Here is a 19,612-nt window from a genome sequence, read left to right on the forward strand (position 1 = left end):
TGTTTGAGATATTAAAAAAATTGGTGGGTGGGTTGTGACAGATGGTTAAGCTGCTGTTTGGAATGCCTGCATCCCAAATCAGAGTGCCATTTTGAGTCCTGGCTATTGGGCTTCCAATCCAACTTCCTGCTAATGTATCCGAGAAGGCAGCAGATGCTGCTGCAAATGGTTGGGCACAGGGCCAGCGCTGTAGTGCATTATGTTAAACTGCTGCCTGTGGCACTGGCATCCCTTATGAGTGCCATTTGAGTCCCAGCTGCTCCACTTCCAATCCTGCTCCTTGCTAATGTGCCTGGGAAAGCAGTGGAATATAGCTCAAATACTTGGGTCCCTGCACCCATATGGAAGACCTTGATGAAGCTCCTGGCTTCAGCTTGGCCTAGCCCCAGCAGATGCAGCCATCTGGGGAGTGAACCAGTGGATGGAAGCTATCTTTCTCTATCTCTTCTTCTCTCCCTGTAACTGCTTTTCAAGTAAAACGAATAAAAAAAAATTTTTTTTTAAAGTGCTTGGGCCCATTCCATCAATGTGGGAGACCCAGATGAATTCTGGGCTTCTGGCTTGGGTCTGATGGCCTGTCCTGGCTGTTGTGGGCATTTGAGGAGTAAACTGGATGGAAAATCAATCTCTCTTCTCGCCTTTCAAATAGATGATAATGAATGAGTGAATATTTTTTAAAAAGTGCTTATTTTTATCAGATGTGGAGAATTCTTTGGTAGACAATGATTACACAGACTACCACATTATTGCTATTTTTTGTGTTATATTTTGTTTCCTCAACCAGATTATAAGCTATTCAAGGGTAGACTTATGATTCCTTTCTATCTCCCATAACATCTAGTGGACATTTAATAAGAGGTACTACTAACATCTGTACAGTATTTATGACTTCTAAAACATGTTCACAAAGAGGTAGCATAACAATTAAGAATAGAGCCTCTAAAGGCTGACCACCTGGGTTATGAATTCCAGCTAAGCCACTTACTAATTTATGCTTAAGTTACTTAACCTTTCTGCTTCTCAGTTTCATCTATAAAATGGGGAAGTAGTGTCTACCTCGCAGGTTTGTTATAAGAGTTAAAAGAGTTAATTTTTGTAAAGCATTTTAGTAGTATTTAATAGTATTAACTAAACATTAAGTAAAATGTTTAAGTTAAGGAAATTTGACAAAATGCATGCTCTCACTTGTTCCTCACAACAATCAAAGCAATGTTTTAACACCTTTTGCATAGGAAAAACAGGAAGTTTAACTCCAGGGAGAATGTTATATGTAAAGATGAATTTGTCTGCCTCCTATTGACAGCCAATGGCTACTATACAACAGAACATGCTTCTCTGTTGGCCTTTATACCCAGAACCCACTTATCACTCAATTACATAACACATTTATTTAGCTCAGATACTTGAAAGCATTTAGGATTGTTAATCTATTCTTCTTACAATATGTCATGTTTTAATCTGAATAGGCAGTAGCTATCGTAAAAAGTTATATGTTGGGGCTTTTCTCCCAATAACCAAGATTAGTGAAATCCAAAGAAGGAAGAGCAACTACTGCCAACTTAAAACTAAAATTTGCAGAGAATTTAAAATGGCCACACAGCAGCTTTGACGCAGATCAGTTCACTATTGCATGGAAATTTGAGACTGTAACAAAGTTTACAAAAAAAAGTCTGATTATGAGCCAGCCATTTAAAAAAGAAACACAGAGATGTTATTTTTGGATATAGTTTGGAGTGCTTATCCTACCCAAGAACTTAGGCTCACAAAACATTGAACCAATGAATGCTCCAGGAGCAATAATTTCCAATCATCTAATTTTTCACCTATGTTTTACTTTAGTAGTACTCTTCTCCTTCTCGGGACCTCCTCCTTGTATTGCTTCTTTGTAGCTATCATGATAACTAGGACATCAGAATATAATACAGAGGCCGACGCCGTGACTTAACAGGCTAATCCTCTGTCTTGCGGTGCCGGCACACCAGGTTCTAGTCCTGGTTGGGGCGGCGGATTCTATCCCAGTTGCCCCTCTTCCAGGCCAGCACTCTGCTGTGGCCCGGGAAGGCAGTGGAGGATGGCCCAAGTGCTTGGGCCCTGCACCCCATGGGAGACCAGGAGAAGCACCTGGCTCCTGGCTTTGGATCAGCACGATGCGCCGGCCTCAGCGGCCATTGGAGGGTGAACCAACGGCAAAAAGGAAGACCTTTCTGTCACTCTCTCTCACTATCCATTCTGCCTGTCAAAAAAAAAAAAAAAAAAATATATATATATATATATATAATACAGATCATAGAAACTTGGAAAGGGTTCTTTCTGTTCTATTTTAACAAAGTAAACTCCACTCTAGCAGCAGAGTAGGTAACTTGACAATGCCGATACTAAGAAAGACTACACAAATAAGGTTACAAAAGCAGACAAAACTATGCACTTCCATTTAAAAAAATTCTGCCATATCCTGCTATTCATACTTTTTCCCCTCCTAATTGATTTTAATTCTCTCACTAATAATTCTGTCTCTTCTTATCCATTCATTCAACCAACAACTATATTTGTGCACCTACCCTGTGACAGGTACTATGTTTAGAGCTGGGAATTCCAACTGATTTTATGAGGCCAGTCTGATCCTGATGCCAAGACCAGACAAAGACATTGTGAGAAAGGAAAATTACAAGCATATTCACTCATTATTCAAATACAAAGATCCAGGGGCCAGCGCTGTGGTGCAGGGGTTAATGCCTTGGCCTGAAGCGCCGGTATCCCATATGGGCGCCAGTTCGAGTCCCGCCTGCTCCACTTCCAACTTGGCTCTCTGCTATGGCCTGGGAAAGCCTGGGAAAGATGGCCCAAGATCTTGGGTCCCTGCACCCGCGTGAGAGACCTGGAGGAAGCTCCTGGCTTAGGATTGGCACAGCTCCGGCTGTTGTGGCCAATTGGGGAGTGAACCATCGGATGGAGGACCTCTCTATCTCTCTGCCTCTCCTCTCTCTGTGAAACTGACTTTTAAATAAATAATTTTTTTTTTTTTGATAGGCAGAGCTAGACAGTGAGAGAGAGAGACAGAGAGAAATAAATCTTAAAAAAAATTACAAAGATCCGGCCGGTGCCGTGGCTCACTAGGCTAATCCTCTGCCTGTGGTGCCGGCACCCCGGGTTCTAGTCCCGGTTGGGGCGCTGGATACTAGCCACGGTTGCTCTTCTTCCAGTCCAGCTCTCTGCTGTGGCCCGGGAGGGCAGCGGAGGATGGCCCAAGTGCTTGGGCCCCTGCACCCACACAGGAGACTGGGAGGAAGCACCCGGCTCCTGACTTCGGATTGGTGCAGCGCCAGCCATAGTGGCCATTAGGGGAGTGAAGCAACGGAAGGAAGTCCTCTCTCTCTCTCACTGTCTATAACTCTCTCTCTAGCTCTCTCTCTCACTAACTCTGCCTGTCAAAAAATATAAAAAAAAAAATTACAAAGATCCTAAATGAAATGTTATCAGAGCAAAATTAATAATATAGAGGGTAAAAAGCAGAAAGAGTGGGGACAGTTTTGTGGTATAGCAGGTAAAGTCTCTGCTTGTGATGCCTGCATCCCATAAGGGTGCTGGTTCCAATCCCAGCTGCTACCAATCCAGCTCCCTGCTAATGTGCCTGGGAAAGTAGCAGTAGATGGTCCAAGTACTTGGGCTCCTACACCCATGTCCTGTGTGGGAAATCTGGAAGAAGCTCCTGGCTCCTGGCTTCAGATAGGTCCAGCTCCGCTGTTGCAGCCATTTGGGGAGTGAACCAGTGGAAGGAAGATCTCTCTCTCTCTCTGCTTCTCTATAACTCCAACCTCTAAATAGATAAATAAATAAATAAATATTTTTTAAAAAAATAATACCCCCTTTATTTTCTTAATAAAGATTTATTTATTTACTTGAGAGGTGGAGTTACAGACAGAGAGAAGGAGACCCAGAGGTCTTCCATCCACTGGTTCACTCTCAAATGGCCACAATGGCTGGAGCTTCTTCCTGGTCTCCCATGTGGGTGCAGGGGCCCAAGCACATGGACCCTTCTCCAGTGCTCTCTCACGCACATGAGCAGGGAGCTGGATAGGCAGTAGAGCAGCCAGGACCCAAACCAGCACCCATATAGGATGCCAGTGCTGTAGGTAGAAGCTTAATCTACTACGTCACAGTGCCAGCGCCCAAAATAATCCCCTTTAAAAAAATAATTTATTTTCATCTACTTCAAAGGCAGTACAATAGAGACAGAGAAGACATCTTCCATCTGCTTGTTCACTGCCCAAATGTCCACACAGCCAGTGCTAAGCCAGGCTGAATACAGGAGCTCAGAATTCCATTCTGATCTCCCTCCCTTCCAGGCACAGCAGGAGCCCAAGCACTTGAACCATCATCTAATAACTCCCAGGATGCATTACTGGGAAATTGGATCACAAGCAGAGGTACTAGGACATGAACCAGCACTCCAATATGTGATGTGGGCATCCTATGTGGGAGCGACCTATTGTGCTACAATGCCCACCCTGAAAATAATCTTTTTGAAGTCAGAAATGAGAAAAGGATGCCAGTAACACCACTTATATATGTAACTGTATTGGAGATTCTGGCCATCACAGTAAAACAAGAGAAAGAAACTAGAAAAAGTTAGAGAGATGGTCAAAGGAAATAAAATTTCAGCTACATAGGAGGAGTAAGTTCAAAAGTTCTGTTATATATAACATGGAAACTTTGGTTAATAACAATGTATTATATTTTTGCTAAGGGAGTAGATTTTAAGTGTCCTCACTTAGAGAACTTTGCAAACAAAAAGTATTCCTATAATCTTCCAGAAAAAAAAAGTTTAATGTAAAGACTTAGAAGATTATTTATTTATTTGAGAGTCAGAGAAAAGAGAAAGAAAAGGAGAGAGATTATTCCATCCACTGGTTCACTCCCCAAATGGTCATAACATTGGAGCTGGACCGATCCAAAGCCAAGAGCCAGGAGTTTCTTCTAGGTCTCCCATGTGGCTGCAGGGGCCCAGGCATTTGGGCCATCTTTCACTGCTTTCCCAGGCCATTAGCAGAGAGCTGGATTGGAAGTGGAGCATTCAGGACTTGAACTGGTGTCCATATGGGAAGCCAGGGCTGCAGGTGGAGGCTTAACCTACCATCCCACAGTGCCAGCCCCCATGTAAAGATTTAAGAATCAAAATGGTATTTGACTTAACAGAAGATGGTAAAATCATATTTTCAAATTTTTGAGGGAACATGATTCCCAAGAGAAGATTATATATATATAGTCAAAGCAACAGAAAAAGATGAGGGTAGAAGAAAGACATTTTCACACATGAAATAGCTCAAAAATTCACTTTTAACAAACTCCATCTTCGAAGGCTACCAGGGCCGGAGCCATAGCTCAATAGGCTAATCCTCTGCCTTGTGGCGCTGGCACACCGGGTTCTAGTCCTGGTCGGGGCGCCGGATTCTGTCCCGGTTGCCCCTCTTCCAGGCCAACTCTCTGCTGTGGCCAGGGAGTGCAGTGGAGGATGGCCCAGGTGCTTGGGCCCTGCACCCTATGGGAGACCAGGAGAAGCACCTGGCTCCTGCCATCGGATCAGTGCAGTGCGCTGGCCGCAGCGTGCCGGCCGCAGTGGCCATTGGAGGGTGAACCAACGGCAAAGGAAGACCTTTCTCTCTCTCTCTCTCTCTCTCTCTCTCTCTCTCTCTCACTGTCCACTCTACCTGTCTTAAAAAAAAAAAAAAAAAAGGCTGCCAGCACTGTGGCACAGTGGGTAAAGCCGCTGCCTGCAGTGCTGGCATTCCATATGAGTGCCGGTTCGAGTCCCAGCTGCTCCACTTCTGATCCAGCTCTCTGCTATGGCCTGAGAAAGCAGTAGAAGATGGCCCAAATCCTTGGGCCCCTGCACCTGGAAGAAGCTCTTAGCTTCGGATCAGCTCAGCTTGCGGCCAACTGGGGAGCGAACCAGCAGATGAAAGACCTCTCTCCTTCTGCCTCTCCTTCTCTCTCTGTGTAATTCTGACTTTCAAATAAACAAATAAATCTTGTTCCATAAAAAATGTGAGTATAAACTAAGAAAGAAGATGCGAGATTCCACATATGACAATGAATGAACCTAAAATGACAGCTCTGCACAGCAACTAACCCAGATTATGAAAGCTCCAGGAGAGGTATCTTCAAGAATTTGAAACTGGCCAGTGCCATGGCTCACTTGGCTAATCCGCCGCCTGAGGCGCCGGCACCCCTGGTTCTAGTCCCGGTTGGGGCTCGGATTCTGTCCCAGTTGCTCCTCTTCCAATCCAGCTCTCTGCTGTGGCCCGGGAGGGCAGTGGAGGATGGCCCAAGTGCTTGGTCCCTGCACCTGCTTGGGACACCAGGAGGCAGCACCTGGCTGCAGCGCACCAGCCATAGCGGCCATTTGGGGGGTGAACCAATGGAAAAGGAAGACCTTTCTCTCTGTCTCTCTCTAACTCTGCCTGTCCAAAAAAAATAAAATAAATAAATAAAGAATTTGAAACTGATGGGGCCATTGCTGTGGCGCAGCGGGTTAACGCCCTGGCCTGAAGTGCCAGCATCCCATATGGGCGCCAGTTCAAGACTTGGCTGCTCCACTTCCAATCCAGCTCTCTGCTATGGCCTGGGAAAGCAGTAGAAGATGGCCCAAGTCCTTTGGCCACGGCACCCATGTGGGAGACCTGGAAGCTCCTAGCTCCTGATCGGCACAGCTCTGGCTGTTGTGGCCAATTGGGGAGTGAACCATTGGATGGAAGACCTCTCTCTCTCTCTCTGCCTCTCCTCTCTGTGTAACTCTCTGACTTTCAAATAAAATAAATAAATCTTTAAAAAAAAAAGAATTTAAAACTGAGGGGACAGCTAATGTGTTTTTAATAACAAAAAGAAATTTATACAACTGGGTCAGGAGCTTGAATCAAACAAAAAACAATGTAGATTGAGAAAAACAAGAAGAAAAAAGCAATCATATATTAAAAAGCTCATAGTGAATAGTATTTATATAGTCATAATAATATAAACATTAAATATTTAGTTAATAATATAGTATTAACTACTATATTAAGGAGATGAAGAGACTAAAAGTTTGCATATGTGTAGCAGGGGCATAGTGTGTGGTAAAACAGAACTAAGGCCGGCGCTGCAGCTCAATAGGCTAATCCTCCACCTGCGGTGCCGGCACACCAGGTTCTAGTCCCGGTAGGGGCGCCGGATTCTGTCCCAGTTGCCCCTCTTCCAGGCCAGCTCTCTGTTGTGGCCCGGGAGTGCAGTGGAGGATGGCCCAAGTTTTTGGGCCCTGCACCCACATGGGAGACCAGAAGGAGCACCTGGCTCCTGGCTTCGGATCAGTTCGGTGCGCCAGCCGCAGCGCGCTGGCCACGGTAGCCATTGGAGGGTGAACCAACGGCAAAAGGAAAACCTTTCTGTCTCTTTCTCACTGTCTAACTCTGCCTGTCAAAAAAAAAAAAAAAAAAAAAAAAAAAAAAAACACACACACACACAAAAAACACAGGACTAAACCTTTAAGTTCCCAAGTAGGAAGTCAATAATTAATTCACAGAACTAAAAAAATAAAGCAAATAGAAATAAGTTATTTTGAGAAAAAGAGTTAAATGCCAAAAAGTTAGCTTAAAATGTTGGTAGCGGCTGCCTTACAGGGGCGAGGATAGATAGGGAGGAGACTGCTATTTATTATAATATTCCTTTAAGAAACAGACTAAATTGAAAAAAGCCAGGAGACATGGGTTCAAGTTTTGGCTGTACCATTTACTCATGACATGATCCTGAACAACTATCCACAAAATGCTACCAGGCCATATACAGATTAAAAAAAGCTAGCAAATAAAACTACATGCGGGGCCAGAGCTGTGGTGTGGTGGGTGGGGCTGCCACCTGCAGTTCAAGTCTTGGCTGCTCCACTTCCCATCCAGCTCTTTGCTGTGGTCTGGGAAAGCAGAAGATGGCCCAAGTCCTTGGGTCCCTGCACCTGTGTGGGAGACCTGGAAGAAGCTCCTGGCTCCTGGCTTTGGATCGGCACAACTCCAGCCATTATTGCCATCTGGGGAGTGAACCAGCGGATGGAAGATGTCTCTCTCTCTCTCTCTCACTCACTCTTTCTGTAACTCTGCCTTTCAAATAAACAAATAAATCTTAAAATAAAATAAAATAAAATAAAATAAAGTAAAATAATTTCAGGAGCCAGTACTGTTGGCGTAATGGATAGCTGCTGCCTGCGATGCTGGCATCCCATATGGGCACTGGTTCGAGTCCCAGTTGCTTCACTTCTGATCCAGCTTCCTGCTTATGAGCCTGAGAGAGCAGCCAAAGATGGCTCAAGTGTTTGGGCTGCTATACCCATGTTGGGCCCCTGCACCCACATGGGAGACCTGGGGGAAGCTCCTGGCTCCTGGCTTCATCTGCCCAGATCCAGCCATTGTGGACATCTGGAGGAACTCTATCTCTGCCTCTCTGTAGCTCTGCTTTTTGAATGAATAAATACATCATTATTTTTTAATTTTTAAAAAAGATTTATTTTATTTATTTGAAAGAGTTAGAGAGAGAGGTAGAGACAGAGAGAAAGGTCTTCCATCCGCTGGTTCACTCCCCAGATGGCTGCAATGGCCGGAGCTGTGCTGATCTGAAGCTAGGAGCCAGGAGCTTCTTCTGGGTCTCCCATGTGGGTGCAGGGACCCAAGGAGTTGGGCCATCTTCTACTGCTTTTGGAGGCCACAGCAGAGAGCTGGATGGGAAGTGGAGGGCTGGGACTCAAACTGGCACCCATATGGGATACTGGCGCTTCAGGCCAGGGCTTTAACCCGCTATGCCACAGCACCGGCCCCATAAATAAATCTTTAAAAAAATAACCAAAAACTATGTGGCCCTATTCACTGTATTTCAACTTGAGAAAAAAAATCTTGATTATATTTGTTTTTCATGTAGAATTTAATACAGATTTTTCATTTGACTAAAGTATTTCCTAAATTCAAAGACTGAATTCATATTTAATGCAATTGAAAATAGGGATCTGACTTTAAACCAACTACCCTGTCTTCACATAAACAGGTTGCTTACTTTTATCTTACCAAATATGTCTTTAAATAAATTTTCCTATAACTGAGTGAGCTATTATTTACTCCCTATATTTTGCATACGATTGTATTATTATAGTTATCACATTGTGATTTATGAAGTCTAGCATATTTGAACTAACTCCTGTGTATTCTCCTTCAAGCAAAAGAATTTCAGTTCTGAGTATGCAGGGATTTCAAGTCTCTTCTGTTATAAGAAAAATGAATAAACAAAAAATAGTTGCAGGGGGTGGGAGGTAGGAAAAGAATTGGGATTGAAAAAATAACACAGCTAGAGCAGGACCTCAAGCAGGAATAAAAGCTTTTCTGTTTTTTATTTTTTGTAGTACACCTTTGGAATAAATAAAAGAAGGTGAAGCAAAAGAAAAAATACAAAGCTGGCGCCGTGGTTCAATAGGCTAATCCTCCGCCTTGCGGTGCTGGCACACTGGGTTCTAGTCCCGGTCGGGGCACTGGATTCTGTCCTGGTTACCCCTCTTCCAGGCCAGCTCTCTAATGTGGCCAGGGAGTGCAGTGGAGGATGTCCCAAGTCCTTGGGCCCTGCACTCCATGGGAGAAGAAGCACCTGGCTCCTGCCTTTGGATCAGTGCGGTGTGCTGGCCGCAGCGCACCAGCCGCGGCGGCCATTGGAGGGTGAACCAATGGCAAAGGAAGACCTTTCTCTCTGTCTCTTTCTCTCACTGTCCACTCTGCCTGTCAAAAAAAAAAAAAAAAAAAAAAAAAAAAAAAGAAAGAAAGAAAGAAAAAATACAGACTAGTGCTGGGATAGTGGGTTAAAGCCATTGATGGAAACACTGGCATCCCACATGGGGCTTGTTTATGTCCCGGCTGCTCCACTTCCCATCCAGCTTGCTGCTAACGTGCCTGGGAAAACAGGGGAGGATGGCCCAAGTACTTGGGCCCTTGCACCCACATGGAGACCTAGATGAAGCTCCTGGCTCCTGGCTTCAGCCTGGTTCAGCCCTGGCTGCTGCAGCCATTTGGGAAGTGAGCCAGCAAATGGAAGATCTCTCTCTGTCTCTCCTTCTCTTTCTGTAACTCTACCTTTCAGACAGATAAATATATCTTTAAAAAAAAAAGAAAGAAAAAAAGAAGGAAATACAGGCTTATAACTGCCTGTCAGTTTCTATTAGTGCAGGGAGAACTAAGCTGATCAGTGAGCTGACAAGCAAAGTGCAAGCTTTCACTCAGGTGGTTCTAAAGCACACTGATATGTACTAATTCTAGTCTGGACCAAGAATATATTCCCTGAGAACTGGGGAGAAGTTTGAAAAACACTGCAGTGAAATGGATGGGATAAATAAAAGTTTCCCAGAACATTTTCTAGTTTAAATATTGTAAGACACACAGTGGAATTGTAAAGACAGTAGTCAACAATTTGTATCATGAAATCATAATACCATCAAACACTTGCACAAAGTAACATACAGAAAAAATGCCACTCAGTAGACATTATCTGCAATATATCAAAATAAATATATCTTCTCACTGAAATTAAGAAAAAAAATCTTATTTTCTAATAAGCAAGATATAATAAATGGAAAATTTTATACATTATTGCGAATTTAAGACATATAGTATCATAAAATTATTTATGTGTATTGTTGTCACTGATTTTTGTGAATGTAAAAAATTAAAGATATGGAGCCAGCACTGTGGTATAGTAGGCTAAGACTCCGCCTGCAGTGCCAACATCCCATGTGAGCACTGATTAGTGTCATGGCTGCTCCTCTTCCAATCCAGCTCTCTGCTTATGGCCTGGGAAAGCGGAAGATGGCCCAAGTGCTTGGGCCCCTGCATCCACGGGGAGACTAGGAAGAAGCTCCTGGCTCCTGGCTTTGGATCAGCCCAACTCCAGCCATTGTGGTCATTTGGAGAGTGAACCAGCAGATGGAAGACCTTTCTCTCTGTCTCTCCTTCTCTCTGTCTGTAACTCTACCTCTCAAAAAAATTAAAAAAAATTTACAGATATGAGGCAAACTTTTCTCAAGATCAGTTTCTTGAATTTTATCCATCAGGTTTCAAGTTTCTAAAAATGCCTATGACTGAGGAGGGATCATTGAGATGTGGAGATACTGTTTTTCCCCTCATATACATATATACATATATATCCTGGTGCCTAGTTCAGGACTTGGCAAAACACATTCTCAGTAAGTGCACTAAACTGATCTCTCAACCATTAATTCAACACATATATCAAGCAATGGAGTACAATGGCTGAATATTGACAAGTGATAGGTCTTGTATTTCAGTAATGGTATATATTGCTGCAAATACCAAGAAATGGGGTCTGCCAGTTTACAGATCCCATTTGCCTGTACAACCTTAAGTGGGTTGGTGTATGGGTCTCTATACTTCTAAGTTATACAACTTTTTCCTGAGAAGTTGGAACCTTCTAAAATATGCTAGGGGGGCAGCATTGTGGCGTAGTATGTTAAACCTCCTCCTGTGGTACCTGCAACCCATATGGGTCCTGGTTCACATCCCAGCTGTTTCACTTCTGATCCAGCTTCCGGCTGATGTCCTGGGAAAGCAGTGGAAGATGGTCCAGGTGTTTGGGCACCTGTATCCACCAGGGAGACCTGGAAGAAGCTCTTGGCTTTGGATTGGCCCAGCTCCATCCATTGCAGCCATTTGGGGAGTAAACTAGTGGATGGAAAAACTCTCTCTCTGTCTCTCCCTCTCTCTGTCGTTCTGCCTCACAAATAAATAAATAAATAAATCTTTAAAAAAAAAAAAAAAAACAAACAACTAGTTTTAAAATATATTAGGAAACAGGGCCTATTTGAGTTACCAGAAAAAGTTACACATGATCCTTCCAAAGAGGCTGTTCTACACACTTACACTGTCACTATCGGTTTCCCTTGAGACTTTTTTTAAATTAATTAATTTATTTGAAAGTCAGAGTTACACAAAGAGAAGAAAGAGAGAGAGGTCTTCCATCCGATGGTTCACTCCACAATGGCCACAACGGCCAGAGCTGCACCGATCCGAAGCCAGGAGCCAGGAGCTTCTTCCGAGTCTCCCATGCGAGTGCAGGGGCCCAAGGACTTGAGCCATCTTCTACTGCTTTCCCAGACCATAGCAGAGGGCTGGATTGGAAGTGGAGCAGCTGGGACTTGAACTGGCACCCATATGGGATTCCGGCACTTCAGGCCAGGGCGTTAACCCCCTGCGCCACAGCGCAGGCCCCTCCCTTTAGACTTACAAGCTATTATGGTGGATATGCAAAAAAAATGATAGTTTGTAGTCTTGAAAGCATTGTTATTTTACATAAAATTTAATAATCACATGATATGGAATGCTTACAAATTTATTGAATGTGGTTTTTTAGGCTACAGGGCCAAATTACAATGCTGTTACAATCTATTTCAGGTAGTAGGCTACATGCTTTAAAAACATCTTGTTTAAGACTCATAAAAATCCTGAAAGGATTTAGACTGATTTTACAGCTTAAGAAAATGAAGTTCAGAAAGATTGGGTATTTGCCCAAGATCATACAATTTTTGAGTACTAAACCCACACAGTTTGAACTCTAAAGTCTATGCCAATGTTAATTTCATGCCTTCTACCAGGTTATTTATTTAGAAAACCATCTCTTTTTAAAGATGAAGGCAGAGTTACAGAGAGAAGAGGAAACACAAATAGGGAGGAGGAGATGTGGAAAGGGTGAGAAGGGGAGGAAGAGAGAGATAAAGAGAGATCCTCTATCCACTAGTTCACTCTTCAAATGACCACAACCACCAAGGCTGGGCCAGGCAGAAGCGAGGAACATGGAACTCCATCTGGGTCTCCCATGTGTGTGGTGGGGTATTTGGGCTATCTTTTGCTACTTTCCTAGGCACATTAGCAGGTCATTGGATTGGAAGTGGAGCAGCCAGGTTTCAAACCAGCAGTCATATGGGATGCCAGTCTTGCAGGAGGCGACTTAACTCACTGCACTATAAGATTTCAGTTAGATTGGAAGAATGTTTTGGTGATCTTCTGCACTGACAACGATCATCACTAATAATAATATACTGTATATTTCAAAATTGCTAAAGGAATAGTTCTCATGCTAAGTTGTTGAGATGTTGAATATGTTAATTAGCTTGATTAAATCCTTTTATAATATAGATATATATCAAAGCATCACATAGTACTCTACAAATACACACAATTATTATTTGTCAGTTTAAAAAATCTTGAAACCACTCCTAAACATAAATTAATAGACAATGGTTGGTTTGCTAGATTCAAATTGCTGAAATCATTATAAGCTCATCAGCTCTTGATATACCTACTCACGAATCTAACTACAGCTCAGACTCCTATGCTCAGGATTTTTTTTTTTTGAAGATTTATTTATTTGAGAGGCAGAGACACAAAAGGCAGAAGCAGAGGGGTGGTGGCAGGGGTGGGGGAGTGTCCTACAGTTCAATAGGGGAAAGAGCAAACAAGCCAGCAGGTTGCTATACCAAAATAAGTATCTTTTAATTCCATTTTCCATTAACTTTTTGAAATACCCTTGTACAAGCCAGCCTGTTAAAATCCTAAGAATGAAAGCACTAAGATATTAATAAGCCATAGTTAGTTGTTTTTTGTTTTTTGTTTTTTTTGACAGGCAGAGTTAGACAGTGAGAGAGAGAGAGAGACAAAGAGAGAGTTATAGAGAGACAGAGAGAAAGGTCTTCCTTCTGTTGGTTCACTCCCGTAATGGCTGCTATGGCTGGCGCTGCACCAATCCAAAGCCAGGAGCTGGGTGATTCCACCCAGTCTCCCATGCAGGTACAAGGACCCAAGCGCTTGGGCCATCCTCCACTGCCTTCCCGGGCCACAGCAGAGAGCTGGACTGGAAGAGGAGCAACTGGGACTAGTACCCGATGACCCAACCAGGACTAGAACCCGGGGTGCCAGTGCCTCAGGTGGAGGATTAGCCAAGTGAGCCACGGCGCCGGCCAAGCCATAGTTTTTAATAAATATAAAAGAATGTTAATATAATAATGACAGAATAATGGATTACATAATCCTGGCTAAGCAAAACCTAAAGAATGCATTATTTCCAAAGAAGAACTCCAAGGAAAAAACATATCATTCCAGGAAAAGCTTTTGGATCACAAGTTCAGCTATAAAAAGTAGTTCACAGGAGCTGGCGCCGTGGCACACTAGGTTAATCCTCAGCCTGCAGTGCCAACATCCCATATTCCCATATGGGCACGGGTTCTAGTCCCAGCAGCCCCTCTTCCAATCCAGCTCTCTGCTGTGGCCTGGGAAAGCAGTAGAAGATGGCCCAAGCGCTTGGGCCCCTGCAGCAGTGTGGGAGACCCAGAAGAAGTTCCTGGCTCCCAGCTTTGGATCAGCTCAGCTCTGGCCTTTGCGGCCACTTGGGGAGTGAATCAGCAGATGGAAGACTTTTCTCTGTCTCTCCCTCTCACTGTCTGTAACTCTACCTCTCAAACTAAAAACAAAACAAAACAAAGACATTATAGAATCTAATCAATGGTTATAACCATTTTCAAGTCAAGGACTGTCTTCATGTAATGTAATCAACTTCAAGCAATTATGTCTGTGGTGGATGGAAGGTTCTCAATACAATTTTTTTTTAGTGAAAGCATGAATGATAATAAGAATTATGAAAATCCAATAGACAAATAAATCAAATTCCAATCTTCCATACCTGCTTTTTTTTTCCCCTTTTGACCTGGAACTGGTAGTAAGCCATCTTGGCCTTTTCTCATTAACATGGAGAGTGATGCATCATAAGCTCGGAACAAATCCACAACCTCATGTAAGGCAACATCTGTTATCAGATCACAGCTCAGGACCAGAACGTCTGTCTATCAAAAGGAAAAGGGAAAATTAATATCACAAAGGACAATGGATCACATAAATGATCACAGGATAAATCTATGGTGGGTTAAAAGCACAAAAATCATATAATACTTCTCAAATCTTTTTTATAGCAAGACAAGTAAAATTGTAGGGATTGTTCTAATTGAATTGTGCTGTTGGAGGGTCTGAAATCTCTACCTCTGTTTGGTCAACCTTACTGGACAGACTCTGAAACATCTTTAGAATCCTAGGCTCTGGGCCAGGCGCTATGGCATAGCAGGTAAAAGCCAGTTAGAGTCCCAGCTGCTCCACTTCCGATCCATTTCTCTGCTACGGCCTGGGAAAGCAGTAGAAGATGGCCCAAGTCCTTGGTCACCTGTCACCTGTACCCACATGGGAGACCTAGAAGAAGCTCCTGGCTCTTGGCTTTGGATCGGTGCAGCTCTGGCCATTGTGGCCATCTGGGGAATGAACCAGTGGATAGAAGACACCCCCCCCCCCCCGCCTCTGCCTCTCTGTTAAAAAGAACCTATATTACTGAATGATGTTTAAAGAAATACAGCTTTGCTGGTTTGAAGGTCCCATTTAAGGTTCTGATCCACAGTGATATTGTCTAAACAGATCTAATTTTAGGTCTTAGACACTATAAATTTAGGTCTGTCTAGTACTCAATATTCTGGGTACTGAGCAGCCTTGATAAGTCAAACAGTACTGCTAAGATGATGAAAGAGGCAAAAAACATGGTGGCTGAAAGATGTTTAGTTGGGAGAAAATTGTGTATATAGGAGAGAGAGTCAACAGGATAGAGTAGGGAACAAATAGTTGCACATCTCAAATACTTCGCAGTCTGAAGGAAGAACCAAATTTTTTTTTTTTTTTTTAATATTTACTTGCAGGGGCCAGTGCTGTATAGTAAAGCCTCTGCCTGTAGGGTCAGCATCCCATATGGGTGCTGGTTCAAGTCCTGGCTGTTTCTCATCCAGCTTCCTGCTAATGGCCTGGGAAGGCACTGGAAGATAACCCAAGTATTTGGGCCCCTGCACCCACAGGGGAGACCTGGAGGGAAGCTCCTGGCTCCGATCGGCCCAGCCCCAGCCATTATGGCCATTTGGGAAGTTGAGCAATGGATGGAAGACTTCTCTCTCAGTCTCTTCCTCTTTCTGTCTGTAACTATGCCTTTCAAATAAATAAACAAATCTTTAAAAAATTTACTTGATTTTTTTGTTTATTTTAAAGGCAGAGTTAGAGTTAGTTTCCACCTGCTGGCTTACTCCCCAAATGACTACAATTGCCAGAGCTGAGCCAGGCCAAAGATAGGAGCCAGGAATTCCAGGAAGGTCTCCCATATGGATGGCAGGGGCCCATGCACTTAGGCCATCATCACCTGCTGCTTTCCCAGGTGCATTAGCAGGGAGCTGTATCAGAAGTACTGCAGCTGGGACTCAAACAGGTGCTCATGTGGGATGCCAACAGTATATTGCAGTTATGTCACAATGTCAGCCCCAGGAAGAAAAAAATTTTAACTGAGTAACTCAAAAGCAAAACTAATGTAAATATGAAAAGTATTTTTGGCTTCTATGTTAATTTTCTGTTAATAAAAATAAAATTTTCTGTCAGTGGGCCAGCATTGCAGTGCAGGGGTTAAGCTGCTGTGTGGGATGCTGACATTCTCTAAGACCACTGGGTTGTGTCTCAGCTGCTCCACTTCCAATACATCTTTGTGCTTATGTGCCTGGGAAATTAGTGGAAGATGGCCCAAGTACTTGAGCCCCTGCTACCCGTGTGGGAGACCCAGATGGAGTTCTAGGCTCCTGGTTTCCTTGTAGCCATCTAGGGAGTGAACCAGCAGATGGTAGATCCCTCTCTCTTCCTCTTTCTCTCTGTCATCTGGCCTTTTAAAAAAAAAGAAAGCTTGAGTTGCCTATCATTAGAAGTCTTAAACAGAAACTGATTTGCACTTGCAATAGCTCATTTATCTAACATTATTGAGTATTTACTCTATGCTTAGCCAGGCCCTATTCTGGAACCTGGAGTATTAAATGTGAATGGCTGGGGCCAGCATGGTGGTGTAGCGTATAAAGCCACAGCCTGCAGTGCCGGCATCCCATATGGGTGCCAGTTCAAAACCTGCTGTTCCTTTTCTGATCCATCTCTCTGCTATGGCTTGGGAAAGCAGTAGAAGATGGCCCAAGTGCTTGGGCCCCTGCACCCATGTGAGAGACCCAGAAGAAGCTCCTGGTTCCTGGCTTTGGATTGGCGCAGCTCCAGCCATTGCGGCCATCTGGGGAGCAAACCAGCAGATTGAAGACCTCTCTCTCTCTCTCTCTACCTTTCAAATAAAAAAAAAATTTTTTTAAATGTGAGTGTTAAGCAAGTCTACTTATTTTTTAAAAAATTATTTATGGATTGATTTGAATGGCAGAGTGACAGAGGGAGACACACACATGCACACATAATGAGAGACAGAGTGAGAACGAGAAAGAGAGTTTTTTTTTTTTAAGATTTATTTATTTATTTGAAAGGCAGAATTACAGAAGGGCAGAGGCAGAGGCAGACAGAGAGAGAGAGAGAGGTCTTCATCCGCTGATTCACTCCCTAGATGGCTACAACAGCTGGAGCTGCGCCAATCCGAATCCAGGAGCCAAGTGCTTCCTCCAGGTCTCTCACGTAGGTGTGGGGCCCAAGGACCTAGGCCATCTTCTACTGCTTTCCCAGGCCATAGCAGAGAGCTGGATCGGAAGTGGAGCAGCTGGGTCTTGAACCGGCGCCCATACGGGAAGCTTGCACTGCAGGCTGCACTTTATCCGCTACGCCACAGCACCGGCCCCAGAGAGAGATATCTTTCATCTACTGGTTCACTCTGCAAATGGCCACAATAGCTGGGGCCAGGCCAGGTTCAAGTCAGAAGCCAGAACTCTATCCAGGTCTCCTACGTGGAAGGCAGGGACTTAGCTGCTTACGTAATCATTTGCTGTGCCCCAAATGCATTAGCAGGAACAAACTGGAAGTAGCTGGGAATCGAACTGGCTCTGCAATATGTATGCAGGTGTCCCAAGTGGCAGCTTAACTTGCTATACTGCAGTGCCTGCCCCTACTTACTATATTTTAAACAAATGTCTACCTATACCTTCTGCCATTATGTTACCACAAATATGCAGAAAAAAGAAGTTCAAAAACAGTCAATTAGGGGCTGGCACTGTGGCATAGTGGGTTAAGCTGCTGCCAATAGTGCCAGCATCCCATATGGGTGCTGGTTCCAGTCTTGGCTGCTGTACTTTTTTTTTTTTTTTTTGACAGGCAGAGTGGACAGTGAGAGAGAGACAGAGAGAAAGGTCTTCCTTTTTGCTGTTGGTTCACCTTCCAATGGCCGCTGCGGCCAGCAGAGAGCTGGACTGGAAGGGGGCAACCGGGACAGGATCCGGCACCCCGACCGGGACTAGAACCCGGTATGCCGGCGCCGCAGGTGGAGGATTAGCCTATTGAGCCACAGCACCAGCCTGCTGTTCTTCTGATCTGGTTCCATGCTAACGCACCTGGGAAAGCAGTGGAAGACAGCCAAAGAGCTTGGGCCCCTGCCACCCACAAGGGAGACCCAGATGAAATTCCTAGCTCCTGGTTTCAGCCTGGCCCAGCCCTGGCTGTTGCTGGAGTGGACCAGAATGAAGGAAAATCTCTCTCTAATGCTGCCTTTCAAACAAACAAAAATATTAAAAAAAAAAAAAAAGAAAAGAAAAGAAAAGAAAAAAAAACCCTGGAAAACAAATCACTTACATTGTCATTTAAATGTAAAAGAAAAATTTATTTATTTGTTGGTTTATTTATTTATTAGGCAGAGAAACAGAGACAGATTCACAGAGAGCTCCCATCTACTGGTTCACTCTCCAAATGTCCACAATGGTCAGGGCTGGGCCAGGCCAGCCAGGAACCACAAATTCAATCCAGGTCTCCCATGTGGGTAGCAGTGACTCAATTACTTGATCTATCATCTGCTGCCTCCCAGAATGTGCTTTAACAGGAAGCTGATCCAGGACTTGAACCGTGGCACTCCAATATGGGATGTAGGTGTCTTAACCCCTAGGCCAAATACCTGCCTCTAAATTACAATTTAATACAACTATACTATTGTTTCTCAACACCCCATTTATAGTTTCCCAGAAGTGCCTCAGGGAATGCCTGTTTCCTATTGCCCTTCCTAAATCACCAGGGCAAGTCCTCTTTTATTAATCTTATTTTCTGGACTTCTATATAAACTTTGCCTAGGAAAACAGGTTCTATCACCTTAAAAAGCTTGGGGGGGGGGAGGATTAAGTTATTCAAGCTTAGTGAATACATACATGAAAAGTTTTATATGAGATCCCAACTTTCCAAAAGTTTAATTTAATTTAAAATTAAGATTTCTGCTTTGAGTGGATTTCAATTCATAGTCTACTAATGCAGAGTCTTACTTGCTCAGAAAGTGAGACTCAACCATCAGAATGCCTGTCTTACTGCCTGAAATTTCTATTGTGAACACAGACTCTGTATTCACCATTATTTCCTACATAAAGCTCATTACTTATAGCCTAAATAATTCCTTTTGAAGGCTTCGGAAGGTTAAGGAGAAAGTGTTTAGCCTAGCAGTAAAGACACCCATTTCCCATATCAGAGTAACTGGGTTTGAGTCTCTGCTTTGGTTCTAGATTCCAGCTTGCTGCTATGATACAGACCCTGGGAGGCAAAAG

The 19,612-nt window shown here is 43.7% G+C and overlaps 1 protein-coding gene across 3 annotated transcripts in view; it reads right to left on the reverse strand.

Moving 5' to 3' along the window:
- The window catches only part of EIF2B3 (eukaryotic translation initiation factor 2B subunit gamma), a 150,637-nt gene that overhangs the window by 86,792 nt on the left and 44,233 nt on the right, over positions 1–19,612 (reverse strand). For all 3 annotated transcript variants that reach the window (XM_062193313.1, XM_062193312.1, XM_062193314.1), the window contains exon 4: positions 14,737–14,896. In XM_062193313.1, coding sequence (XP_062049297.1) covers positions 14,737–14,896 — 160 coding nt within the window. The remainder of the gene's footprint in view (positions 1–14,736; positions 14,897–19,612) is intronic.

Source organism: Lepus europaeus, chromosome 5 (genome assembly GCF_033115175.1).
Source record: "Lepus europaeus isolate LE1 chromosome 5, mLepTim1.pri, whole genome shotgun sequence".
Taxonomy (NCBI): Eukaryota; Metazoa; Chordata; class Mammalia; order Lagomorpha; family Leporidae; genus Lepus; species Lepus europaeus.